General features: G+C 46.4%; 1 protein-coding gene across 1 annotated transcript in view; it reads right to left on the bottom strand.

Moving 5' to 3' along the window:
* Window positions 1-27873, bottom strand: part of ABCA13 (ATP binding cassette subfamily A member 13) — a 389474-nt gene that overhangs the window by 269907 nt on the left and 91694 nt on the right. The window contains exons 24-28 of the mRNA XM_018047508.1: window positions 23730-23924; window positions 20502-20666; window positions 19448-19625; window positions 16209-16348; window positions 1772-1885 (exon numbers count right to left, since the gene is read on the bottom strand). Of these exons, the coding sequence (XP_017902997.1) occupies window positions 1772-1885; window positions 16209-16348; window positions 19448-19625; window positions 20502-20666; window positions 23730-23924 (792 nt within the window). The remainder of the gene's footprint in view (window positions 1-1771; window positions 1886-16208; window positions 16349-19447; window positions 19626-20501; window positions 20667-23729; window positions 23925-27873) is intronic.

Here is a 27873-nt window from a genome sequence, read left to right as displayed (position 1 = left end):
AAAGTCCCCTGCCTCGCCAGCCTCCGGTGCCTTCCCTGCCTCCCCCTGCCTCCTCAGCCTCCCAGGGCCCCCCTGCCTCCACAGCGTGCCCTGCCTCCCCTGCCTCCCCTGCCTCCCCAGCCTCCCCTAACTCCCCTGCCTCCCCCTGCCTCCTCAGACTCCATGCCTCCCCAGCCTCCCCTGCCTCCCCTTACTCCCCAGCCTCCCCTGCTTCCCCTTACTCCCCAACCTCCCCTGCCTCCCCTTACTCCCCAGCCTCCCCTGCCTCCTCTGCCTCCCCTGCCTCCTCTTACTCCCCAGCCTCCCCTGCCTCCCCTTACTCTCCATACTCCCCAGCCTCCCCTGCCTCCCCTTACTCCCCAGCCTCCCCTGCCTCCCCTTCCTCCCCTGCCTCCCTTGCTTCATCTACCTCCCCTGCCTCACCAAACTCTCCTACCTTCCTGCCTCCCTGCCTCTGCCTCAACACCTCTTTCCCTGACAAAATCCTCACACATGCAATCTCATCTCAGTATCTGCGTTGGACCCAGATGCAGAGACATCTTCCTACGTACCAATGCTTTGCTGCTGCTGCTACTAAGTCACTTCAGTTCTGTCCGACTCTGTGTGACCCCGTAGACAGCAGCCCCAGGCTCCGCCATCCCTGGGATTCTCCAGGCAAGAACACTGGAGTGGGTTGCCATTTCCTTCTCCAATGCACGAAAGTGAAAAGTGAAAGTGAATCTTCTCAGTCGTGTCTGACTTACATAATGTAAATCGCTTCACAGTTCAAAACTGTGGTTCTTTCCTCCCTTCACAGGTAAGAAGCCCAAGGCACAGAAAAGTTCAAGATCACACAGCAGTGGAGACAGGGCTGGGAATCCAGACTCTCCAGCTCCGAGTCCCTGCTCAGGACCACCTAGAACTACACGTCTGGTGGATAAGAAACAAACCAAACAAGAACAAAACGTAGGTATATTTTCTCAAGCTCAATTAAAGCGACACAGATGCCCCAGAAAGTTATCATGCGACCTACCTTGATTAAAGTTTTGTAATTAATGATTGTCCTTCTCTGAACAGGTTGAGACATTTGAAGCTACAGTCCATGATTTTTTGGAATGCATTATGTTCTCAATACAGAATATTAGGAAATGAAGGGTTTTAACAGGCCCACGGTTCAAAAGCATGCAAACCTTTCAAAAAGCTTTCAGTTGGCAGGGCTGATGAACTGGAATCAGGAGATTCAGATTGACATATATACACTATTGATACTATGTATAAAATAGATAAGTAATGAGAACCTACTGTATAGCACAGGGAACTCTAACCAATACCCTGTGGGGACCTAAATGGGAAGAAAATCCAAAAGGGGGGATATACGTATATGTATGGCTGATTCATTTGGCTGTACAGCAGAAACTGACACAGCAGTGTAAAGCAAATATATTCCAATAAAAAACTGAGACCAAGCACGAGCTGCTTGTCTCCTTGAGTGGCCCTGAAATAAACCATTCTCTGCTTAAAAAGAAACAGCTTTAAGTTAATATGGAATTTAAAGCACCAATAAATATTAATGAATTATTGATCATTCTCACAGCAATAAGATCTTACACGGGCAAAACAACTGGTCATTTACAAGAAGTTTTCACACTTATCCAATTTCAGATCAACATTACTAGTCACCGAGGAAAGCCAAGCCCCAGGTGACTCTCTAGCACTCTCTGAAGGAGACCTCTGGTTTTGCAGACACACCTGGGGTCTCCCAGCCCTTGGTGGCAAAGGGGCCACCCCTCACCTGCAGCTGGTGGAGCATCTGGCCGTTTCCACTGCTCTGAAAAATGCTGGACACTTTCAGCAGTGTTTCTGACAAAGTCTTCAACTTGCCCACAAAATCAAAAGTGTGATTTACCTGCAAAATAAAGCACATCAGGATGTGTCTCTAGCTCAGCTGTGTTGCACTAGGAAGATTCTTCAGCCCTGTGGCTGCCACAACAAGGAGATACACATTGTGTGCAACTTGGCCATCGGAGCAAAGATCTTCCAAGGCCACACGTCACCGGATAAGGTGACCGTGCCAGTGCCCCTTCCTCTAGGCTCCTTCCACTGTGTGTTGCCCATCTGTTCACCAGGGAATCCCCAGGGCACAGGTCACTCTAAGAATGAATGTTCCAGTATATGCTGGCTAAATAAGACAACATCTGCCCACACATCCTCCTCAACCATACACTCTCAACTAGCATCTATGACCTGGTTTATGATACCCAACCCTATTTATGAGAAAGCAAAACTGTTTTTAATTAGAGGATACTTTTTTCAATTAGAGGATAATTGCTTTTTTGTGTTGGTTTCTGCCATACAACAACTCAAATAAGTCATAACTATATATATATCCCCTCTCTTCAAGCCTCCCTCCCCATTCCCATCCCATCCGACTTCTCTAGGTTTTCACAGAGCACCAGTTTGAGCTCCCTGTGTCATATAACAAATTCCCACCAACTATCTATTTTACACATGGTAGTGTAGTGGTTTCACATTTCAGTGCTACTCTCTCAATTCATCCTACCTTCTCCTTCCACCACTGTGTCCACAAGTCTGTTCACTAAGTCTGTGTCTACATTTCTTCCCTGCAAATGGGCTCGTCAGCACTTTTTTTCTAGATTCCATATATGTGCATTAATTACAATATTTTTTTTTCTCTTTCTGACTTACGTCACTCTGTGTAATAGGATCTAGGTTCATCCACTTCACTACAACTGACTCCCAACTCATTTCTTTTTAAGGCTAAGTAGTAGTCAATTACATATATGTATCACAACTTTATCCACACTCTGTCAACAGATCTCTAGGTTGCTTCAATGTCCTGGCTATTGTAAACAGCGCTGCAATGAAATCTGGGGTGTATGTATCTTTTTGAATTGTGGTTTTCTCAATATATATGCCCAGTAGTATGAAAGTGTTAGTCGCTCAGTCACGTCCAACTCTTCGCAACCCTGTGGACTGTAGTTTGCCAGGCTGCTCTGTCCATGGAATTCTCCAGGCAAGAATGCTGGACTGGGTAGCCACTCCAGGGAAATAGAGGGGAAAAAAATATAAGCAGTGACAGATTTTATCCTCTTGGGCTCCCAAATCACTGCAGACAGTGACTGCAGCCATGAAATTAAAAAACGCTTGCTCCTTGAAAAGAAGCCTATGACAAACCTAGACCTAACTCTACACCTAAAGCAACTAGGAAAAGAAGAAATGGAGAACCCCAGGGTTAGTAGAAGGAAAGAAATCTTAAAAATCAGGGCAGAAATAAATGCAAAAGAAACAAAAGAGACCATAACAAAAATCAACAAAGCAAAAAGCTGGTTCTTTGAAAGGATAAATAAAATTGACAAACCATTAGCCAGACTCATCAAGAAACAAAGGGAGAAAAATCAAATCAATGAAATTAGAAATGAAAATGGAGAGATCACAACAGACAACACAGAAATACAAAGGATCATAAGAGACTACTATCAGCAATTATTTGCCAATAAAATGGACAACGTGGAAGAAATGGACAAATTCTTAGAAAAGTACAACTTTCCAAAACTGAATCTGGAAGACATAGAAAATCTTAACAGACCCATCACAAGAACAGAAATTGAAACTGTAATCAGAAATCTTCCAGCAAACAAAAGCCCAGGTCCAGATGGCTTCACAGCTGAATTCTACCAAAAATTTCAAGAAGAGCTAACATCTATCCTACTCAAGCTCTTCCAGAAAATTGTAGAGGAAGGTAAACGTCCAAACTCATTCTATGAGGCCACCATCACCCTAATACCAAAACCTGACAAAGATGCCACAAAAAAGAAAACTACAGGCCAATATCACTGATGAACATAGATGCAAAAATCCTTAACAAAATTCTAGCAATCAGAATCCAGCAACACATTAGAAACATCATACACCATGACCAAGTGGGCTTTATCCTAGGGATGCAAGGATTCTTCAATATCCGCAAATCAATGTAATTCACCACATTAACAAATTGAAAAATAAAAGCCATATGATTATCTCAATAGATGCAGAGAAGGCCTTTGACAAAATTCAACATCCATTTATGATAAAAACTCTCCAGAAAGCAGGAATAGAAGGAACATACCTCAACATAATAAAAGCTATATATGACAAACCCACAGCAAACATTATCCTCAATGGTGAAAAATTGAAAGCATTTCCCCTAAAGTCAGGAACAAGACAAGGGTGCCCACTTTCACTGCTACTATTCAACATAGTTCTGAAAGTTTTGGCCACAGCAATCAGAGCAGAAAAAGAAATAAAAGGAATCCAAATTGGAAAAGAAGAAGTAAAACTCTCACTGTTTGCAGATGACATGATCCTCTACATGGAAAACCCTAAAGACTCCACCAGAAAATTACTAGAGCTAATCAATGAATATAGTAAAGTTGCAGGATATAAAATCAACACACAGAAATCCCTTGCATTCCTATACACTAATAATGAGAAAGCAGAAAAAGAAATTAAAGAAACAATTCCATTCACCATTGCAACGAAAAGAATAAAATACTTGGGAATATATCTACCTAAAGAAACTAAAGGGACGGGGGAGCCTGGTGGGCTGCCGTCTATGGGGTCGCACAGAGTCAGACACGACTGAAGCAACTTAGCAGCAAAGAAACTAAAGAGCTATATATAGAAAACTATAAAACACTGATGAAAGAAATCAAAGAGGACACTAATAGATGGAGAAATATACCATGTTCATGGATCAGAAGAATCAATATAGTGAAAATGAGTATACTACCCAAAGCAATCTACAGATTCAATGCAATTCCTATCAAGCTACCAGCGGTATTTTTCACAGAACTAGAACAAATAATTTCAAGACTTGTATGGAAATATAAAAAACCTCGAATAGCCAAAGCAATCTTGAGAAAGAAGAATGGAACTGGAGGAATCAACCTGCCTCACTTCAGGCTCTACTACAAAGCCACAGTCATCAAGACAGTATGGTACTGGCACAAAGACAGAAATATAGATCAATGGAACAAAATAGAAAGCCCAGAGATAAATCCACACACCTATGGACACCTTATCTTCGACAAAGGAGGCAAGAATATACAATGGATTAAAGACAATCTCTTTAACAAGTGGTGCTGGGAAAACTGGTCAACCACTTGTAAAAGAATGAAACTAGATCACTTTCTAACACCATACACAAAAATAAGCTCAAAATGGATTAAAGATCTAAATGTAAGACCAGAAACTATAAAACTTCTAGAGGAGAACACAGGCAAAACACTCTCCGACATAAATCACAGCAGGATCCTCTATGATCCACCTCCCAGAATATGGGAAATAAAAGCAAAAATAAACAAATGGGATCTAATTAAAATTAAAAGCTTCTGCACAACAAAGGAAACTATAAGCAAGGTGAAAAGACAGCCTTCAGAATGGGAGAAAGTAATAGCAAATGAAGCAACTGACAAACAACTCATCTCAAAAATATACAAGCAACTTATGCAGCTCAACTCCAGAAAAATAAATGACCCAATCAAAAAATGGGCCAAAGAACTAAATAGACATTTCTCCAAAGAAGACATACGGATGGCTAACAAACACATGAAAAGATGCTCAACATCACTCATTATCAGAGAAATGCAAATCAAGACCACAGTGAGGTACCATTTTACACCAGTCAGAATGGCTGTGATCCAAAAGTCTGCAAGCAATAAATGCTGGAGAGGGTGTGGAGAAAAGGAAGCCCTCTTACACTGTTGGTGGGAATGCAAACTAGTACAACCACTATGGAGAACAGTGTGGAGATTCCTTAAAAAACTACAAATAGAACTGCCTTATGACCCAGCAATCCCACTGCTTGGCATACACACCAAGGAAACCAGAATAGAAAGAGACACATGTACCCCAATGTTCACTGCAGCACTGTTTATAATAGCCAGGACATGGAAACAACCTAGATGTCCATCAGCAGATGAATGGATAAGAAAGCTGTGGTACATATACACAATGGAGTATTACTCAGCCATTAAAAAGAATACATTTGAATCAGTTCTAATGAGATGGATGAAACTGGAGCCGATTATACACAGTGAAGTAAGTCAGAAAGAAAAACACCAATACAGTATACTAACACATATATATGGAATTTAGAAAGATGATAATGATAACCCTGTATGTGAGACAGCAAAAGAGACACAGATGTAAAGAACACACTTTTGGACTCTGTGGGAGAGGGAGAGGGTGGGATGATTTGGGAGAATGGCATTGAAACATGTATACTATCATGTAAGAAACAAATCACTAGTCTAGGTTCGATACAGGATACAGGATGCTTGGGGCTGGTGCACTGGGATGACCCAGAGAGATGATATGGGGAGGATGGTGGGAGGGGGGTTCAGGGTTGGGAACTCATGTACACCTGTGGTGGATTCATGTCAATGTATGGCAAAGCCAAGACAGTACTGTAAAGTAAAAAAATAAAATTTTAAAAAATTAATTAATTATTTTTTTTAAAAAAAAGCAAAGACATCACTTTGCCAACAAAGGTCCATCTAGTCAAAGCTATGGTTTTTCCAGTAGTCATGTACGAATGTGAGAGTCGGACCTTAAAGAAGGCTGAGCACCAAAGAATTTATGCTTTTGAACTGTGGTGTTAGAGAAGACTCTTGAGAGTCCTTTGGACAGCAAAGAGATCAAATCAGTCAATCCTAAAGGAAATTAACTCTGAGTATTCATTGGAGGGACTGATGCTGAAACTGAAGCTCCACTACTTTGACCACCTGCTGCAAAGAGCCATCTCAATGCAAAAGGCCCTGATGTTGGGAAACACTGACGATAAAAGGAGAAGAGGATGTCAGAGGATGAGATGGTTAGATAGCATTACTCACTCAGTGGACATGAATTTGAGGAAACTCCAGGAGATAGTGAAGGACAGGGAAGCCTGGCCTGATGCAGTCCATGGGGTCACAAAGAGTCAAACACAACTTAACAACTGAACGATAACAATGTCCAGTAGTGGGATTGCTGGGCCATATGGTAGTTTTACTCCTAGTTTGTTAAAGAATTTCCATATTGTTCTCCATAGTGCCTGTATTAATTTCTATTATCACCAGTAGTGCAAAACTCTATTTATTTATTTATTGCTGCTGGCAGAGCAAATGAGCAAAGGTTTTTGTAAAATAATTTGGTATCATAAAAAAATATTCATAGTCACTGACCTACAAAAACCTTCCTTGCCTTTTTCTCTCAAAATAAAAGGATACTGTCCTAAGGAAATAATTGAGATGAAATACAAAGCTATACCCATGAAGATGCCTCTATGTGTGTGGGTGTGTGTGAGTGTGTGCACACTTAGTCATGTCCAACTCTTTGCAACCCTATGGACTGTAGCCTGCCAAGCTCCTCTGTCCATGGAATTCCCCAGGCAAGAATACTGGAGTGGGTTGCCATTTCCTTCCTCAGGGGATCTTCCTGACCCAGGGATCAAACCCACATCCCTTGGGTCTCTTACACTGGCAGGTGGATTCTTTGCCACTGAGCCACCTGGAAAGCCCCATGAAGATGCCTATGGCCACATTACTATATTTCTATATCAAAACAGTCTAAATGCAAACAGGTAACATAAAAGAGGGTTTGGGAGTCCAACCACACACCTCTGAGGTCACAAGGGCATAGGTCACACCAGTTCAGGGGCTAGAAAGAAGCGAGGGGCTCCTACTGCTAATTCCCACCAGGAGTCCAGGAGAGGATGAAGCGCTCACCAGCACATGGCTGCCTCTGTTGCCTCCTGCCCTCCCTGCCCTGCACCTGTGCCCACCCCCTGCTCGGCTGCTGGGGTCTGAGCCATAAAGGGAGGTGCAGCCTATCCATATGCCTCCCCCTGCCTTCACATGACCCTGGGAGGTGTGGACCTACATGACGTCTGTGTTATTTACCCACCCAGGTAAGTGTGAGCCTCTGTTCCTAAGGATGAGCAAGCATGGGAAACACCAAGGGGCACATGAAGAGATCCTTCTATTCAAAAGACGAGGCCAGTGTATGCGTCAGAATAAAGGTCTTTATCTGGAACTGATTTAGGGCAAGACAGGAGAAAATGTATAAAGCAACTACTGTGTATTTCAAGAAACACCCAGGAGCACAGAGGAGGTGGTGAGGAGGCCATGATGACACGGGAACGACCCCACAGGAAGAGGTGCGATCCAGAGGCTGAGCACAGGCTCAGAGTCAAAGCAAAGGGGACAAACTGCAGACTGGTCTGGAGCCATAACACAGACCCCACTCCAGCCCTCAGAGGAGGCTGGAGACAAAGAAGGAAAAGGACAAGTCAGAGACAGTCAAGACAGATGCAAGAGATCTAAGCCAGGGAGGACTCGGAACTCAGAGCAGAGAAAGGGCTAGATAACAGGCCCAGTTAGCACAGGAGGGGGAAAACCATCACTGCTGGGTCTGAACATCTGAAGACCATTTCTGGTTTGGTTTTTTTTTTTTTTTTATTGAAGTATAGTTGCTATACAATATATATAAGTTACAGGTATACAATATAGTGATTCACAATTTTTAAAGATTATACTCTATTTTAGTTATTATAAAATACTGGCTATATTCCCTATGCGGTACAATATATCCGTGCAGCTTATTTCATACATACGAGCCTGTACCTCTTGCTCCCCAGCGCCTATTCTGCCCCCCTCTCCCCACTGACAACCACTAGTTTGCTCTCTATATCTGTGAGTCTGCTGCTTTTTTTAAGGGTTGTCTTTTTATTACTGCTATTTGCACTGATCTTTGTTGCTGCACACTGGGCTGTCTCTAGATGCAGCGAGCAGGGGCTACTCTTCATTGCTGTTTGCAGACTTCTCATTGCAGTGGCTTCTCTTGTTGCAGAGAACAGGCTCTGGCATGCTGGCTTCAGTAGTTTTGGCTCCCGGGCTCTAGAGCACAGGCTCAGCAGCTGAGGCACATGGGTCTAGTTGTGCCTTAGTTGCTCCAAAGACAACAACTATGATTCCACAGGAAGCGGACTCTTCCTGGACCAGGGATCAAACCCATGTCTCCTATCCCAGCAGGCAGATTCTTACCCACTGCAACACCAGGAAAGTCCTGCTTCTCTTTTGTTATATTCACTAGTTTCATTTTTTTTACACTCCACATTTAAATGATATTATACAGTTCTTGTCTTTCTCTGACTTATTTCATTTAGCATAAAAAATGAAACAAATCAGCAAACAAAACAGAACCACACTCAGAGATTCAGAGAACAAACTGGTGGTCTCCAGTGAAATAAGCAAAGGGGATTAAGAGGCACAGACTTCCTGGAGAAGCCCTCCCCACTTCAGGCAGCAGCACTGGAAACTACTGGAAGCCTCATGGGTACCAGATGAAGCGAGCAGATCAAAAGAACAGCACAAAGCCTGTGATGATTAAACGTCCCTGGAGTCACAGCCTACAAACAAGGCTGAGACCTGTGTGTTAAACCTAAACAACAGACTGTCTGCAAAAGTGAAAGGTATTTCTTACAAAGTCTCTGAACGTAACAGTCAAAATGCCCACAATACAACTGAACATCGCCTGCTGCACACAGAACCAGAGAACACACAAGCAGTCAACTGATGCCAATATTGAGACAAACCTGATGCTGGAATGACCTGGCAAGTATTTTAAAGCTGTCATCATAGAAATGCTTCAACAAGCAACTCAAAATTATCTTGAAACAAATTAAATAGCAGAAAATCTCAATAAGAAAATACAAGTTATTAGGAAGACAGATAAGCACAGGGCAGTACAGAACTGGAAAACGCTGTAACAAAAAGTATTTTAAATTTGCCAGATGACCTCAAGTAGAAGAGAAGAAATGACAGAGGACAGGACATTACACATCAACCAATAAGAGCAAGAGGAAAAAACAGGCAAGGCGGCCAGAGCTTCGGGGACCTGTAGGACAGTAACAAAAGGTCCCATGCTTGTATCTGAGGCCAAGAGAGATAGGAGTGGGGCTGAAAAGCTATCAGAAGAAATAATGGCTGAAAACTTCCCCAAACTGGTGAAATAGAAAACTTACAGAATCAAGAACTTGAACAAAGCCTTCAAAAGGTTGTAGGGAGACCGGGAGGCTTGGAGCTCAGAGCCCCACCTGGAAGTGGGCACAATTCTCAGAAATGCCACAGCCTCAAGTCTTGTCTTCACTTCTACCTCCTTGGGCGAAACTGCTTGGGTTCTCTTTTCACCTATCAATCACCTAGGAACTGCTGGTTTTAGAAAATAGCCTCTCTTACTTGCAGTTAATTCTGACTTAAAAAAAAAAAAAAAAAGAAAGAAAGAGGTGACTGGATCGCAGCATGAGATCTTAGCTGTGGGCTTATTTTTTCTGCTCATTATTTACATCACCCTGCTCCGGAGAAGGCAATGGCAACCCACTCCAGTACTCTTGCCTGGAAAATCCCATGGATGGAGGAGCCTGGTAGGCTGCAGTCCATGGGGTCGCTAAGAGTCAGGCATGACTGAGCGACTTCACTTTCACTTTTCACTTTCATGCATTGGAGAAGGAAATAGCAACCCACTCCAGTGTTCTTGCCTGGAGAATCCCAGGGACAGGGGAGCCTGGTGGGCTGCCGTCTATGGGGTCGCACAGAGTCGGACATGACTGAAGCGACTTAGCAGCTCCCTCCTCAGCATTCAGAATATTTGCCTAACGCTTCTAAGGGGAATGAGGCCTGAGGGAGCTGGAGGAGGCCAACAAGGTTTCTGAGTCAAAGGACATGAGCTGGAGGCCAGGTTGGCCTAGGACTGTGGAGAGACCCTGAGCAAACCATCTCAGCTCTGAAGCCGGGTTTACAAAGCAGCCTGATGAAGGTGCTCATCTCTCATGGTGCTTGGATGTGGCTGACTGTCTATCTGTCCTGGCTCGGCCATCTCACAGCTGTCACCTTAATTAACCTGTGGCCTTGGACTCGAGGACAAAACGATGACAGCACACAGACATCCGAGGTCTGTGCGGGAGCAGCATGCATCTCGGGGGCTGGGGATTATCTAGTTTCACAGAGCAGTGTATTCCCAGACCTACTGATGCTGCTTTCTCAAGGAACCGCTGCTTTACAGGGGATTACATCAAACTAGTCTATTCGTAAATGTAATTACTTTTTCTCTGGGCAACTTTGCTGCGTTTGATAAAATGTTGCATGTTGAACATTTCCACCCACCCGAGAATCTCACTCGAGGGTGAACGGTGAGGACCTACTTTCTGATGAGTAATCTGATGCCCGCAGTCAGACATTGAATGAGTGGGAGTTCTGTTCCCTCTGAGGGGCTCCCCGGGGGGAGTCGCTGCCTCCTGGGGCCACAGTGCTTTGTGCACACATATAGTCCTGCATGCAGGGAGCATGCGCCTCCAGCCGGTGTCAAGTTCACTTACAGACTCCAGTCCTGGGAGGCTCCCACCTCACGGACATCTTTCATCTTTGACAAGCAGCAGAAAGCAAAATTTTCATTTCTATTCAGTTACTTAATCATCAGGCTTCATGTCCACTTAATAGTAAAAACACCAGTAGCCTCTGTCCATCTGTAACCTGTGAGGCTAATTCTCATCCTCCCGAAGTTCCCCCAAAGGCAGTCGTGTGCTGAAGGTGGATAAACACCACGCACCAATACACAAAGTCATAAAATCATGCAGAGCGTCTGATCAGGAATCTAGTGTCCCAGGCTGTTAATAGTAAAGGGTGCTTCAGGGTACAAGCTCTTTCCCATATGATGACCTAACACTGTAAATACAGCTGGTGAAAAGCATATAGCTATGGAGTCCACAATATGCTTCCATGCACCAGCTAATGATGGCTTCCCTGATGGCTCAGCCAAAGAATCCACCTGCAAGGCAGCAGATACAGGAGACATGGGTTTGATCCCTGTGTGAGGAAGATCTGCTGGAGAGGAAATGAATACTCCAGTATTGTTGCCTGGAAAATCCCATGGACAGAGAAGCGTGGCTACAGTCCATGGGGTTGCAAAGAGTCAGACACGACTGAGTGACTGAGCATGCATGCACCAGCTAATAAATATGGGAAAGTAAACCTCACCAGCCTTCACAATGTTCCATCTGTAAAATGGACCTAGTAGCACCTACCCACAGGCTTCCCTGATGGCTCAGTGGCAAAGAATCCACCTGCCAATGCAGGAAATGCGGGTTCAGTCCCTGGGTCGGGAAGATCCCCTGAAGAAGGAAATGGCAGCCCACTCCAGTACTCTTGCCTGGAGAATCCCATGGACAGAGAAGCCTGGTGGGCTACAGTCAATGGGGTCACAAAAGAGTCGGACACAACTCAATGATTTCAAACAAGCACCTGCTCTACTGGGTTCTTGTGAGAAGTGAATGAGAGAGGATCTGGAAAAGTGTCCGTGATGGTTCCCAGAACCTTGGAGAAGCATGTGGTTCAATCTGCATCTGAACGTGTTTATGTGAGTGCAGAAGCAGGAATGGGTGTCCACTCACACGGCCCCCACCCCCACACTTCACCCCATCAGAAGCCCTAAGGCCAGCAGTGACCAGCCTCCCCTAGCATGACCTCCCATAACCACCCATCCTGTGGGAAGCAGTCTTCTCACCGTGCCCTGCCCGGTGCTGTCGCTGGGGATCCAAGTCCCATTTGCCCACAACACACTCCTCTGAGGACAGAGCTGCTCTGCTAGCATGCACATCCCAGGGTAGGGATACAGTGAGGTGTGACAGAGAAGTAAAACATGGGCCTTGGAGACACACAGACCTGGGTTCAGAAGCCACCACTGGCCCTGCTGAGAGATTCTGCCATGGTGACTACCCCCTGAGACTCACCCGAGGAGTGAGTGAGGTCACTGCAAACACCCCTTGTGGGTGTGAGGGCTGGATGAGGTTCCAGCAGGGTCAGGACTACAGGCAGGGATTCCTTCCTAGTATCTCTCCCTCCACCTCCTCTCAATACATATTTGATAAACTGAGACTTAATATTTAAGAGCTGATGAGCTTTGTTCTTTAATTCCATGTGCAAGCATGCTCAGTCATGTCCTACTCTTTGCGACCCCATGGACTGTAGCCCACCAGGCTCCTCTGTCCATAGGATTTCTCAGGCAAGAATACTGGAGTGAGTTGCCATTTCCTTCTCCAGGAGCTTTGTGGGAACTCCTTATCCCTCCGGAGCCCTAGGTCCCTAAGATGAAGAAGCCCACGTAGGACCTGCTGTGTGGGTATCTGGTCATCCCCCTGCTTCAAGTCCACACTCAGGCTTGGTTGGAAGGGCAGGGCTGGCCTGTGCTGGCTGCTTCAATGTGAAGCTCTGCCACAGAGATCTGGGAGGCTGCCAGGGAGGCTTCTTCCTCTTGATCTCACTGTGGAGTCTATCCCCACTCCTGGCAGGTGGCTCCCCCGAGAGGCTCCCTCAGAGGGTTCTCCACCTCACTGTGGAGTCCTCACCCAGCAGGCGGCTGCCTCCAGAGCCTCCTGGTCACCCAGATCCCGTGCACCTGGCCCCCTGCACACAGCACCTTTCCAGGATCTTCTCCAACAGCAGGAGCTGCTGCTGGCCTGGCACCTCCTTGTGGATGACTCCCGGTTGCAGATGATGCCCCCAGGCCCGGCTTGGTCCAACCTCACTGAGAGTCACCGAGTGTAGACCTTCTCCAGCCCCCAGTATGCAGATGCCCCTGAAACCATACCAGGAAGGCTCCTGGGCAACCTGGCCACCCAGCTGGCCAGAACCACGCTCTTCCCAGGGAGGTCGGGACCCCAACCCTGGTTGGAGGCCACATCCGGTCTTGTCCCTTCCTTTGACACCCTCCTAGCCCAGCAGAGAGGCTTCATGCTTTAAAATTCTCTTCACATCACTGACCAGCCCATCACCCCAGCACCTTGCGACAGTGGTAACACTTCCTCTTAACTCTCCCTGCTGTTTCTCTTGGTCGACCCACAGACCAGGAAGGAAGCCTGTGGACACTGCTCTCAGAATGAATCTCTCTTCACATTATTTCTGAGTTATTTCTTCAGATGTTTGTCTTCTCTTTCCCCATTGCAGGGCGAGCTCTTCAACAAGAGGATGGTCACACTAGCTGTTACAGTGCACAATATAGCCCAGTATATAATACTATAGTGCATATAATATTGTTATCAATGATATTATGTGTAATAATATATACTATAACAATAATAAATTCATTTTTTGTTGAATTTTTAAAGTTGAATTTAAAATAAAGCTGTGATATAGAGCCATTTTCTGGGAAATTTCTAAAATACCCACAGTCCTTAAAAGCTTAATGCACTGAGATTATCTGAATAACACTGGCTTTGGCTCCAGGCCCCTCTGAAGCACAGCCCTGAAAGGATGAATGCCTGACGCCCATGTAGATTAACGTCACTTCACTGTGAGAGCCCAGGCTTTTGGTAAATACCCCTCCAAATGCACATTCTTAAGATAAAAGCAGAAGTTATCAAGCACATTCAGAATCAGCACAGTTCAGTTGCTCAGTCGTGTCCGACTCTTTGTGACCCATAAACCGCAGCACACCAGGCCTCCTTGTCCATAATCAACTCCCAGAGTTTTTCCAAACTCATCTCCATTGAGTCAGTGATGCCATCCAACCATCTCATCCTCTATCATCCCCTTCTCCTCCTGCCCTCAATCTTTCCCAGCATCAGGGTCTTTTCAAATGAGTCAACTTTTCACATCAGGTGGCCAAAGTATTAGAGTTTCAGCTTCAGCATCGGTCCTTCCAATGAACACCCAGGACTGATTTCCTTTAGGATGGACTGGTTGGATCTGCTTGCAGTCCAAGGAACTCTCAAGAGTCTTCTCCAGCACCACAGTTCAAAAGCATCAGTTCTTCAGTGCTTAGCTTGCTTTATAGTCCAACTCTCACATCCATACATGACTACGGGAAAAACCATAGTCTTGACTAGACGGACCTTTGTTGACAATGTCTCTGCTTTTGAATATGCTGTCTAGGTTGGTCATAACTTTCCTTCCAAGGAATAAGCGTCTTTTAATTTAATGGCTGCAATCACCACCTGCAGTGATTTTGGAGCCTAAAAACATGAAGTCAACCACTGTTTCCCCATGAGAATAAACAGTGGCAAATACAGCCCCTGAGCTGAGTCACAGGTGGGAAAGAGACTCCACACAGCAGCCATAAGGGAAAGGCAACATGAACCGGTAAAACCTACTTGGACCCAAAACAACCCAACTGCTTGGATGACTGCACACCACCACTAACTTTTCAGCTTCTAAGTTGTGGGTAGCATCTGAAGCCTGGAAGCTCAGCACTAACAGGACTGGTGATTCCTCCCCGGGTCTGACAGGGCCCATGGCCTCCTGAAGCCCCTCAAAAGTGTCTGCAGACTCATAAGCCACCGTCAGAAAAAAAAGATGAGACTGCGGGAAAACACAGCACCGTCATCTCAGAAGAAAGTGTAAATATGACCAATGATAAATCCTGAATTGGATGGAGCTTCCCAGGTGGCGCTAGTGGTAAAGAACCCACCTGCCAATGCAGGAGACAGAAGAGACCCGGGTTCAATCCCTGAATCAGGAAGATCCCCTGCAAAAGCATGGCACCCCACTCCAGTATTCTTGCCTGGAGAATCCCATGGACGGAGGAGACTGGCGAGCTACAGTCCATGGGGCCACAAACAGTCAGACAGGACTGAAGCAACTCAGCATGCACGAGAAGCTAAGAAGCCTAAGAAAGGGAAAACGCGCAGAGCTATGCAATGCCCAAACTCCTCCAGGGAAGCTCTCTACCTCTTCACCTGAGCTTGCCTGCCATCGGGCAGAGTGGGGTGGGGACCAAGGAATGAAAGTGAGGGCACCAAAGGCTCGCCACCAACTTGGGAAACGGCACGACCAGGCCCAGACCACAAACACAGGGTCTGACTCTCCCTTCATCACCAGATGCCCACCTATTCTCCACATCCTCCTGGGACCACCTGACCGGCCTCCTTCTTTCTGTCTAATTGTTCCCCCTGCATTAGTTACTCTAAATAACACCTCCTCCCCCCAGATGTCCTGAAAGAATGATGCAGCACATCTAAGCTCAACAACCAAGGGCACAGGCAAAAGTCAAACAAAAAAAAAATGCAAAATGAATTGTCACCAACATAAGAAAACTGTCTGTAATCCAAGCTATACAACAATCATGGCAAATATTTTAACAGCCTGCTCCCCACTGGACTGCTTATGTGGTCTATAACACCCTCATTCAGTCACACTCACCTTCTGAATGACTTTATTAATCTCTGGAGTGTTTGGTGTATACAGTATTGTCCCATGTAATACAGGTTTTAGGAAGGACCACACCAAAGCGCCATTTGGAGACTGCAGGATTTCCTGATAAAGCTTCAAGCAAAACGGCGCTGTCACCATTAAAAAAAAAAAGAAAAAAAGGGTTACTCATGATACAGGATGCCCAGGATAACAGGAGAATTTACTTATATAGCCACGACACCTCTCTTTCAAATGAGTGGTTTATATTTTTTTTTTCATGATTCAATTCTGAATTGGGGCAGAAAGGTCAGAAATATTTTTTCGATCCCTGTCATTAGCAGTTCTTTTCTCAAAACTTTGTTCCCATTGATATTTTGAATGAAAAGGAAATATGATTTTCACATCTGTAAACTAAGTCATCGATAAAGGTACCAAATAATGGCAAAGACACTTGAAAATGAAAACAGTGATGTAAAAGGAATGCATCTGGTGTTTAATCTGGAAAATTTTCATTTCAACAGTCACAGTATCCAGATGAGAATTAGGTTTTTCTTATGAAACGCTACAGGCTTTTTCATAAGGCTAAAGATTTAGCTTTATGAAATGCTACAGGCTTTCCTTTGCTGCATTTATGAAGAACTATTGCTACTACTGACTACTGACTAACTACTGAACTACTGACTACTTTTGTTACATTAAAGAGCCTAGCTTTCACCCAAATATCAGTTCCTCGTGATGGCACTCATACCTGCTGTGGTGCTGGTTGGTTTCAATGGAAGGTTTACGTGACTAAACCAATAGGTACCTAATGAAGGTGGCACCTTTACCATGATAATGATTAGTAATCAAATAGTAAAGGTTTTAAGCTAGTGATAAATGCTTCAGTATAACCCATTCTTTTACTCCCAAAGAGAACATTTAAAATGAAAATATCATCTTAGCTTTGACACCACTATCTGTAATACCCAGTGTATGAAAATTACTGTTATAATCATTTCCACTATTAGTTCCATCTTCCTAAATTCCCCATTTGAAAATAAAAGCAAATTCCTTTTATTCAATAAACACAATAAAATTGAAAGAAATAATTTCACAAAATATAAATTAAGTACATGATTCCACAATGACTTTTTATAGCATTAAGTATAGAGGTTATTCTTCTTACTGATATTTTAACCCTGGTGGCTCAGAGGTTAAAGCATCTGCCTGCAATGCGGGAGACCTGGGTTCGATCCCTGGGTTGGGAAGATCCCCTGGAGAAGGAAATGGCAACCCACTCCAGTATTCTTGCCTGGAGAATCCCATGGACGAGGAGCTTGGTGGGCTACAGTCCATGGGGTCGCAAAGAGTCAGACACGACTCAGCAACTTCACTCACTCACTCACTCACACTTTAAATTATAAGCTTAATATAGATGGTGGCAATTTTTAGGTTGGGAAACACATAAGAATATGAACATAAAGAGAAATCTGAAACCAAGAATCCTGACATCTGTCACTTGGGAGCTGTGTGAACTTGGGCAAGTCACTTAACCTTCTCTATCATGTCAACTGAAAAATGAAGGCATTAGTATTTCCTATGGTTAGTGGGATAATCATTTGAAATAAATGTATGAAAGAACCCAGAAAGACTGGTTTTCAGTGTTAGCCGAATGACTGGATGGATGGATGGATGGATGGCTGGATGGATAGATGAGTGGATGGGTGGATGGATGGCTGAATGGACAGACAGATGGGTGGATGGATGATTGTATCAATGGATCAATGGAAGGATGAATGGATCCAGAGTTGGAAAGATGGAAGGATAAATGGATGGATAAATGGTTGAATGATTGGATTTGATGAACAAATCAATAATCCTCAAAAAACCCATATGCAAGAAACAAGAGGAAATGAGGATTAGTGTAGGAGACAACAAAATTATCCACATTAATAGCCTTAATGTGTATCTACACTGCCACACTCTATGTTGTTCAACAGCCACCCAATTATCCATCAGCTGATGAACACACCAACACGCTGTCTCTAGGCAGCTCTGAGGACACCTTGCAGCTCCTCTTCTACATAGTCCAGCTCTCTCCTTTCCCCTCGCCCCATCAACACCTCCATCCATCCCAGGCACAAGTATAGAAAGAGGCGTCTTGGGTACAGCAGACAGAAGTCTAAGATGGCCTCCAGGCACTCACGCTTTCTTGTGTGGACACACCCATGGTCAGGTTATCCGGGCGTGGTGCAGGGATTCTGACTTGGAGTTGATCAAAGGGGAGGTTACCTTGGCTGAACCATCAGCCAAACCCTTTAAAAGAGTCCAGAGGCCCCCCCTGTCAAAGAGAAGACTGCTGTCCTTAAAGATACTGCTGTCCTTAAAGATGCAGCCATCAGGCTCCTACACCTGCAAGAAAGTGAGTTCTACCAACAACCACCTCCAACGAACACTCTCACTGCAGCCTTGTCAGTCCCAACAGAGGACCCAGCTAGTCAGTGCTCAGACTGTGGCCCATACGGACCATAAGACGATGAGTGTGTGTGTCCTAAACCACTGGCTTGCTGTGCAGCGTGGAAGAGTAATTAATACACTAGACACACTAGAGCACGGTCCTCAACAGTTAGTAGGCATCACTCCTATTACCTGATGAGGCAGGTACTAAGTTCCCATGTTAGACACAAGATGAACATGACTGAGACATGAAGTCACAGGACTGAAGACACCCAACTAGTTGGTGGGACTGAACAGTCTCTACCTTTATCAGCACACTTACCCTTAGTCTGTCTTTCTAATCAAAATGCATCCACTTAAAGTAGGGCCAGGAAATCACTTTTCACTCTGCTGTTATTTGCTACTGAGCTCTATCTAGAAGGCAAGTTTGTGGGAGGCCACATACAGCTCTCCTGGCTTTCTGAGACAGCCATCCTGCAGGAACCAAAACCCAGACCTCTCCCTGTCACTGGCTATTCCGGGATCCCAAAGGGCTGGGGCTTCAAGGGCACCAGAATTTAAGACCCAGTTCTGTGGCATCACAGGTGACAGAATTAGCCTGTGCTCAAGGGTGCAGGGGTCTTACAAAGCCAACTGCCAGACCAGCATTTACTGACTTTACACTAAATGAAGGATACAGGTTGGACGGTGGAACAGGAAATTCTCGGCAAGTATGTTCCCATTTTTCACACAGACTGAGTATCTTGTACAAAGCAGGGCTAATTATCAAAATGCAAATTAATCTAAACACATGTGGATTACTGTTTTCTTACTTGAATCTTCAGGAATGTTGAATTTCTCTTTGTCATCTCCTAAGAGTTCATGAACTCTAGGCAAGTTAAGAAAGGTGTCAGAGCTGCTGAAGAAAGATGTTTGGTCCTTGCAAACCATCTTCATCAAAGACTGGAAAGAACCAAAGGCTGAACTTCTGGCCTGGTTACTTTGTGAAGCCTGAGAACAAAAGAAAAATAAGGCAAACAGTGGCTCAGAGTGATTCCCTCACAGGCTCCTGAGCCTGCCGCCCCTCCTCCAAAGGAACACGGAAGACTGTCACCACGTCAAAGGTACAGTATCTGAGCTTTAGTCTTTTCTGTCCTTGATTTTGCTGGTCTATATGGTTGAAGAGACTAATGTTATACACACACATAAATTATTACTCAATAAATATCACTAACTCAGACTAACCAATAGTATGAATATGTGTCTCTACAACCAAATTTCCCAGATGCCTGAGGGTCATCAAAACAGCCCTCAGCTGATGATCAACCCAAGTACTGCCTCCAAGGCAGGTCCAAGGACACACCACCCACCCCTCCCCCTGCCCCTCCCCCTCAGCAGGCCCCCACACAACCCCCTCCCCACCATTTCATTCCAGGCAGACAGAGTCCAAGCAAAACGAACCTCAGGATACTAACCTCACTGGGCTTTGTGTTTGTATTTGTGATATGCACTCTGTAAGCCAATTATTTGTGTGCAAATAAATGTATTGAGGTTTTTGAAAGCAATGTATTCTCTGAGAAGCTGAAAAAAAGCCCCTGGAATCTGATTTGTGTGGATGAACAATTTTGTGATTTCTTAGGTTACAGAAAACACATGTGCATGGATGGATGTGCCTCCCCTGGAGTCTGCTTCCTCGGATTTTGAAGGACACCCCAGGCTTTGCTCTTCAGCACGATGTCATGACACAGAGCCATTAAGAGACCCCCTCAGCCCCATGCTTGGTCATCAATGCACATTTCAGACGTTGAAAGAGAAAGAAAACCAAAGGAGCAAACACAAGGACACAGTGGGTCCACACCTTTCTCGGGGCCAAGACCAAACACCCACCTGCTGGAAGCCGGGTGCATCCAGCAAAGCAGTGATCTTAAATCCACGGAGGAATGCAGGAAGGCGTTCCAGGGCGTGGCCAGCTCTGGGAAGCAGGCGGCTGAGGCTGGACACGACGTCCAGCAGGGCGCTCAGCAGGGTGCTGGCTTCAGCAGGAAGCAGAGTCTCAAAGGAAACACAACAGGACACAACCAACGCTGGACGTGGGCCCTCACGAGCCTCGTGGGTACAGTGAAGGGAGTGAGGAGCGTTATTTGATTTTATTCTCTTGAGCCTGGGAGACACCTCTGTTGTGCCCTATGAGGTCCTCTCTATCTGCCCCATTTCTGGAGCACACTCTACCGCACCGGGATTGTCAGCACGTAAAGCAGGGGCAGATGTGACCTGTTGTTAAAATTCAAATCACTTTCAAAATTCTTCTTTCTAGTACTTTTCTGGTCGGAGAAGGCAACAACACCCCACTCCAGTACTCTTGCCTGGAAAATCCCATGGACGGAGGAGCCTGGTAGGCTGCAGTCCATCGGGGTCGCTAGGAGTAGGACATGACTGAGCGACTTGACTTTTACTTTTCACTTTCACGCACTAGAGAGGGAAATGGCACCCCACTCCAGTGTTCTTGCCTGGAGAATCCCAGGGATGGGGGAGCCTGGTGGGCTGCCGTCTCTGGGGTTGCATAGAGTCGGACACGACTGAGGCGACTTAGCAGTAGCAGCAGTAGCAGCAGTAGCAGTAGCAGCAGTATTTTTCTGGTGATCCAGTGGTTAAGACTCCATACTTCTACTGCACATGGGAAGGATTTGATCCCTGGTGGGGGACCTAGGATCCCACCTGCGACGTGGCCAAAAATAAACAACTGAATAAATAAAACAATCAGTGCGTGTGTGCTAAGTCACTTCAGGCATGTCTTACTCTGCAATACTATAAACCAACTATAATCTAAAAGGTTAAAAAAATTTTAAAAAGATTGTCATGGGATTTCCCTGGAAGTCCAGTGGTTAAGACTTTGCCTTCCAAGGCAGGGGTTGTGGGTTCAATCCCTGGTCAGAGAGCTAAGATCCCACGTGCCTGGTGGCCAAAAAAACCAAACAGAAAACAGAAACAATATTGCAACAAATTCAATAAATATTTTTAAATGGTCCAGATCAAAAAAAAGTTATTTTGAAGACTGTGTTAGGAGAAAAATCAAACAAACAAATAAATTAAAAATTATAAAAAATACCAGTCTCTGGATGAATGGGTAAATCAGCAAATACTGCCTCCTCCCACAGAGGTGGAGGCTGCACAGTAGGTCTCCTCCCTTTGCTCTCATCTGAATTTCCAGGTTTGCATACTCAGGCCTTGGCCCCTGACAATTCTGCACCTGCCACATGGCTGCTGGCTCTGCCCCTGACCTGCAGGACAGAAGCCCCACTCTGTCCCTCACACACTCTCTCTGCTCAAAACAAACCGACTGTCCTCAGTTAAGGCAACAGAGACACCTTGGACAGGAGCAAAGGAGTGCAGGCTCTTGTCACATTTCCACCCGCCTTTCTAACTGCAGCTGCACCTGAGAAGTTGCCCTCGGGGACACTGGCTGTTGTGCATGGCCCGATTTGGGACCCGGCACCTAAGGCCAGAGGAACACACTGGACATTAACCGCAAATGGTGTCTTGTGAAATGCACCTTAGCTTCACTGTCAGTCGAGAGGCCTGGGGGGTAGGCTGAGCCTGCTGATGCCTGGGCTTGGTGTGGCTCCCATGTGCGTCCATGGGGCTCTAACACCGGAGCATCACCATGGACCAACAGGCTTCCCTGGAGCCGGGCGACTAGAAGTAGCTGGTGTTACTAACAGTGGTGTCCATTTCATGGTGTCTGGGAGAGCAACTCCAACCCAGTATTCCATCCTTATGGCCCTTGTCAAAGTAATTATCTGGGCCCAAGAAGCACCAGTTTCAAATCGGTCGCTTCTGTGTGCGTAAGAGAGCCGGCCTCCACCGGGCGGCATGTTTCCCAAAGTGCACGTGGCACAGTGGAGAGACCTGCTGAGCACAGGACCCACCCGCCTGCACGTGAGCTGGAGGCCCAGACACTCCTCAATGGGGGTGGCCTCACCAGTCATGGAGACTCAGGACATGTTCATTCTCCTGCTTGGGGCTTGAAATGAAAATTCTGAAATGTTCAGAATTAATTCTCATCCTGAGAGTTATTTTTGTTCTGTGTGTGTATCTGTGTATGTGTGTGTGTGTGTGTGTGTGATCCAACATCCACCCACTGGACTCTTGGAGTTACTGAAAAAAGGGAGGCCACGAAGGAAACAGGACTGGACTGGCAAATCCCAAAACTGTCCTTTGGGATGCAGAGCTCCTAAAGCCACCACGCTAACTCCAATCGGCCCAGATGTCGGCTGATCTCCCTGGGGAGAAACTTGGAGCAAGACCAGCCCCTAGAGCTCAAGGGTGAAGGGTCTGGAGACATACACAGAGTGGAGGCTGGAAGATGAGGACGTTCTAGACAAGGCAGGACCAAGAGCGCAAGATCGAGGCCATGAGCCATGTGCGTGCGATCCCTTGGGCATAACTCCTGTGTGCAGAGGGGGACTGGGCTCCCCAGGCAGCTATCCCCACGGTCACCTTCAGCTCCTTCTCACTCACACTATAACCCTCGGTTTCTCCCATCTCCCACCCCTCACCTGTTGGGCGTGGGCATGTGGTTGGGGGCAGGGGGTGTAGGTAACAAGCTGGTTCACACAGGAAGGGGCTGCCTGATGCCCCCACCATCTGCACACATTCTCCTGGACAGGCCCCAGCATGTCCCCTCATGGGACACAGTCCATGTGCCCCAGGATGTAACGGGGGGCAGAGGAGGTCACAGCCAAGGTAGCAGAGTGGCTCTGACTCAGAGGGGCCACTGGGGGTGATGGGCAGCAGAACCCAGCCTCCCCGAGAAAGTCAGACCAGTGCTCATCAAAGAGGAGGGAGCAGGTGCTAAGCTCGCGTGGTGACTCTGCTCACTGGTCCTTCCCCAGTGAGCATACTGCCTGCCACCAATGCTGCGGTGAATGTCCTGCACCAATGCCCTAGAAAATCTCCTGAGCAGCCCTTGACTCCGCACCCCCCGCCCAGAGGTGGTGCCCAGGAGGCTCGGGGACAGGCGGAGGCCGTGAAGTCCGCATCGGCCTTGCTGGCCTGATGCATCCACACCGGCCCCTCGCGCTGCCCGAGCCAGGCCAGCACCCGTCTTCCCCTTACTTTGTAAATGAAGTTCCGCAGGTCCAGGTTTCGAGCCAACACCACAATCATGGACAACACCTGGGCCCTGGGCAGGCCACACAGCTCCCTCACTGCAGACTCGGATCTTCCATCTTCAGGGAACTGGAGCAGGAGCTGAAGAACATCCCTGCTGCAACTTCCAGACAAAGCCACTGTCAGGGCGCTGGACAGCACCTGTGTCGAAGCATGAGGGTTGGACGTGACTATGCCTGAGATGTGGAGTCCCCGGACTCAGAACGCCCCCAGTGATGAGACCTTGGAAAGCCCATTCTCCCAAGATGCTGAGGCTTTACCTGCATTTTCATGGATTCCCCAAACTCTGTGCTATTTCAAACATTTTTAATGGAAAGGTTTCTAAAATGCACACAGAATCCCCTGAATCTGTAAGCAACAGAGTGATGACTTGGGACCTTCAGGCCCCCAGCTGCCTCCCGCCCTCCACCCAGGAAGCTCTCAGAAGTCATGTCTGTGTCTCTCCCTCTGACAGTGAGTCTTAGCCTCTGCTCTCACGTTATCCGTTTTTGTTTTTTTTTTCCAGTGTTATCAGTGTGAACTATCTTTCTCCTCCACCTCCAACTGAAAACCAGATTTCCAAGGCAGTTATCATTTTTGAAAAGAAACAGCAAACAGTGTGAAAAGCAGGGCCCGAGGACAGCTGTGCTGATCTTGGGCACACTGCCGTTCCCTCTGTGAGAGGGCCGGGGCTGCATCTCCGCCTGGGAATGAATTCCTGTTAATGGTCTTCCGGTTAATGTGACAATTATAAAGCAGAATTTAAAACAAGCAGCAGACTTCCTGTTGTGTTCATACTCTGATGGCTGCGATTACTGCGAAACGTTCTGGCCAAGAGGGACCCTCTGTGAACAAGAGCTACTGTTCCCTTATTAGGAGCCTTGTGAACATGGAGAACTCATCAGATGCTTTCATGTAATGCCATAAAGAGCCCTAAGAATCATTAAGAAGTAGAATGATAGATTAATGGGGGTTCTCTAGAGAAACAGAAACTATGCATCTTCCAAGAGATTTTTTAAGGAATTGGCTCACTCAGTTGTAGGGGCTTGGCAAGACCATGCTCTGCAGGGTCGGTTGGCATCAGGGAAGCCTAGGGCCAAGCTAGTGTGGCAGATTAGCCCCAGGAGCCATCTGGAGGCAGAATCCCCCTTCCCCGGGAAGCCTCTGTCTTTTTACTTAGCTCTTCAACTGATTGGATGAGGCCCACCCACAGTACAAAGAGTAATCTGCTCAAGACTGGACTGCAAGGAGATCAAACCAGTCAGTCCTTAAGGAAATCAATTCTGAATACCCATTAGAAAGACTGATGCTGAAGCTGAAGCGCCAACATGTTGGCCACCTGATGCAAAGAGCTGACTCAATGGAAAAGACCCTGATACTGGGAAAGATTGAGGGCAGGAGGAGAAGGGGGCAACAGAGGATGAGACGGTTGGATGGTGTCACTGATTCAGTGGACATGAGTTTTGGCAACCTCGGGGAGATGGTGAGGGACAGGGAAGCCTGGTGTGCTGCAGCCGATGAGGTTGCAAAGAGTCAGACACAACTGAGCAACTGAAAACCACCACCATCTGCACAAAGTCTACAGATTTCAATGTTAATCTCATCTGAAAAATAATTTCACAGGACACTTAGATTGCTATTTGGCCAAACATCTGGGTACTGTGGCCTAGCCCTATACACATATAAAACTAACCATCACAAATGGAGGGAGAATTTAATATGCTAATGGACATTTTGAATCCTTGAGAAAGATGTTGTTTGCATACCTAATTAACCAAAAGCTCTTTTTCCATAGGGGACTTATGAGGCACAGACGTACCTTGGGAAAGATTTCCTTGTTCCACTGTTTCCATCGTGGTCTCTAAGGGAAGGTGCATGCCTCTGGTTGAAAGAGGATTTCAAAGAGGGGTTGGGGGGTAATGTACATCCCCCCTTCTCTTTGATTAGGGAAGCCCCTCTTTGGCCAGTTCTGTAGAACAGACTTCCATGGAAGTTCTCCTTGAGTCAGGACCACTGCCCCAGGTCTCATGTGGGCACCAACCAGAACCAGCTGGTGAGGTTCCCTCGGCACCATCTCAGCACCAAGCGTGGTCCCCAAGAAGGATCATAGTCCACGCATCTCTTAGAGTTTACCCCTAAAGGCAACATTTGTCTTAAAACCTGTATACATGTCTCTCAACCAATGGGGAGGTCCCAGGGGCTGCCTTCAAGCTGAAACCTCACAGCCACACCACACACAGGAACAGCATCTTGCACTGTGTTTGCTTCCATGCCTGCCCTTCCATGCCTCCCTACTTCATTCTTTATCTTTGTTTTTAATTTTACTGTAACTACTTTCCCTGCTCAAAAAGCACCTGAAACCGGCAGGGAGTAAGAGAAACGGAGAAAATACTCAGTTTTGTTGGACTCAAAATATCATGGGTGAATCCATTTTAGAGTCAGTCATCTTTCAGCTCAGACTGGTCCAGGCAGTTTAGTTAAACATGCAGATGCCAAGTTGCCAGCACCTTTCCTACGTGTCCACATCTGCTTGGAAAACTTAAAGGAGCCAGGGGTCCAGGGCAGACAGCTCCCCACCAAGCACACACACATACATTTGATGAGACATTCATTTGCGTTCACAGACTCCCTATAAAAGCAGAAGTGATCGCCAGGAGAGATATTTGCATTTTCAGCAGGAGCTTGTTTCCTGGGATCTGCCAAAACGCTAACTGTGCTCAGAGCAGCAGTTCAGAGGTGGTTTGCACAGCTGGTAATTTCAGACTCAGAGGCACACAGAAACATTGGGAGGAATCACTGTTTTCAGCCTGTGACTAGAAGCACCGACAGTGATGGGGAAGGATGGGAAACATCACAGGAGGTGACTGGGCCACCTCCGCTCTTGTCAAAGCAAAGAAGTGGGACTGGATAGTAGGCACCAGCTTCCACAGGACAGGGAGGAGCTGGGGCCTGGCTCCCAGGGTCCCATCGGGCTCAGATCTGCCCGCACAATGAAGAGGCCTGGATAGGGTGTGATGAGAGGGCAGGAGGTGGCTCCTAGACCGTCTGGAAGGGCTGCAGCCACACACAGTGGGAAGACCATGGGGAGGACTCAGGAAGGATCCAGAATAAGGCAACTCCAACTCCTCCTGTGTGACCGCCCAGAGATCAACACTGTTAGCCTGAGTTTATCCATCTGAGCAAAAGAGACGATAACAAGACCCGAAAGTGCTCCAAAGGGAGAACCAAACGAGACCATTATAAATGACACGCAGCTCAGTGACATCCATTATAGCTGACAGGAGGCTAACAGCAAAAACAGAGTTTGACTTACTGGAATGTGAAGAAAGATGTGTAAGAATTAGATGGGTTTATTGATTGAAAAGTATTGAAGTTAAAAACAAGAGTTAAATTAATGAATTCCTTCTTTGCTTCCATATAGCATCAAGCCCCCCGTCCTGTCCTGAAGTGGCAGTAAGAGGGAGGGCCTGCCCCCAAGACAGTAACCCACCAGCTGCAGGCCTAGTGGGAAACTCCACTCCCCGCCAGGACCCCAACCCCAGCCCATCCCCAGGGCCCCTTCCTCCCAGGGCTTCAGACAGTGTAATATTCTATTACCAAGAGTGTTTTAGAAGTCAAGAAGAAAGTTAAAACCACCTTAGCTTATCTCTTAAAGTAAACTTTAGAAATGATTGGCAGATAATGTCTGTCCTGGTGTGAATTCCGATCCTGGGTTAGCCACGAGCCCTTTAAGAATATGGCAATTGCTAAAACCATGCCAGATCAATACAAAGTCATTTTCTTTTGAAGTCAGAGTTATTAGACTAATATGTTATCAGGGCACTAATGATAAAGAACCCTCCTGCCCAATGCAGGAGACACAGGAGATGCAGGTTTTATCTCTGGGTCAGGAAGATCCCCTGGAGGAGCACATGGCAACCCACTCCAGTATTCTTGCCTGGAGAATTCCATGGACAAAGGAGCCTTGTAGGCTGCAGTCCATGGGGTTGCAAAGAGTCGGTCATGACTGAAGTGGCTTAGCACACACGCCAAGTTACCAGCTGTGCTACAGCTGCTCTAAAAGCCCATACTGTTAAACAGGTGTGGGCTGGCGACTCCTCAGGTCACAAGC

Source organism: Capra hircus, chromosome 4, assembly GCF_001704415.2.
Source record: "Capra hircus breed San Clemente chromosome 4, ASM170441v1, whole genome shotgun sequence".
Classification (NCBI taxonomy): domain Eukaryota; kingdom Metazoa; phylum Chordata; class Mammalia; order Artiodactyla; family Bovidae; genus Capra; species Capra hircus.
This window is presented reverse-complemented; position numbering and strand designations above follow the sequence as displayed.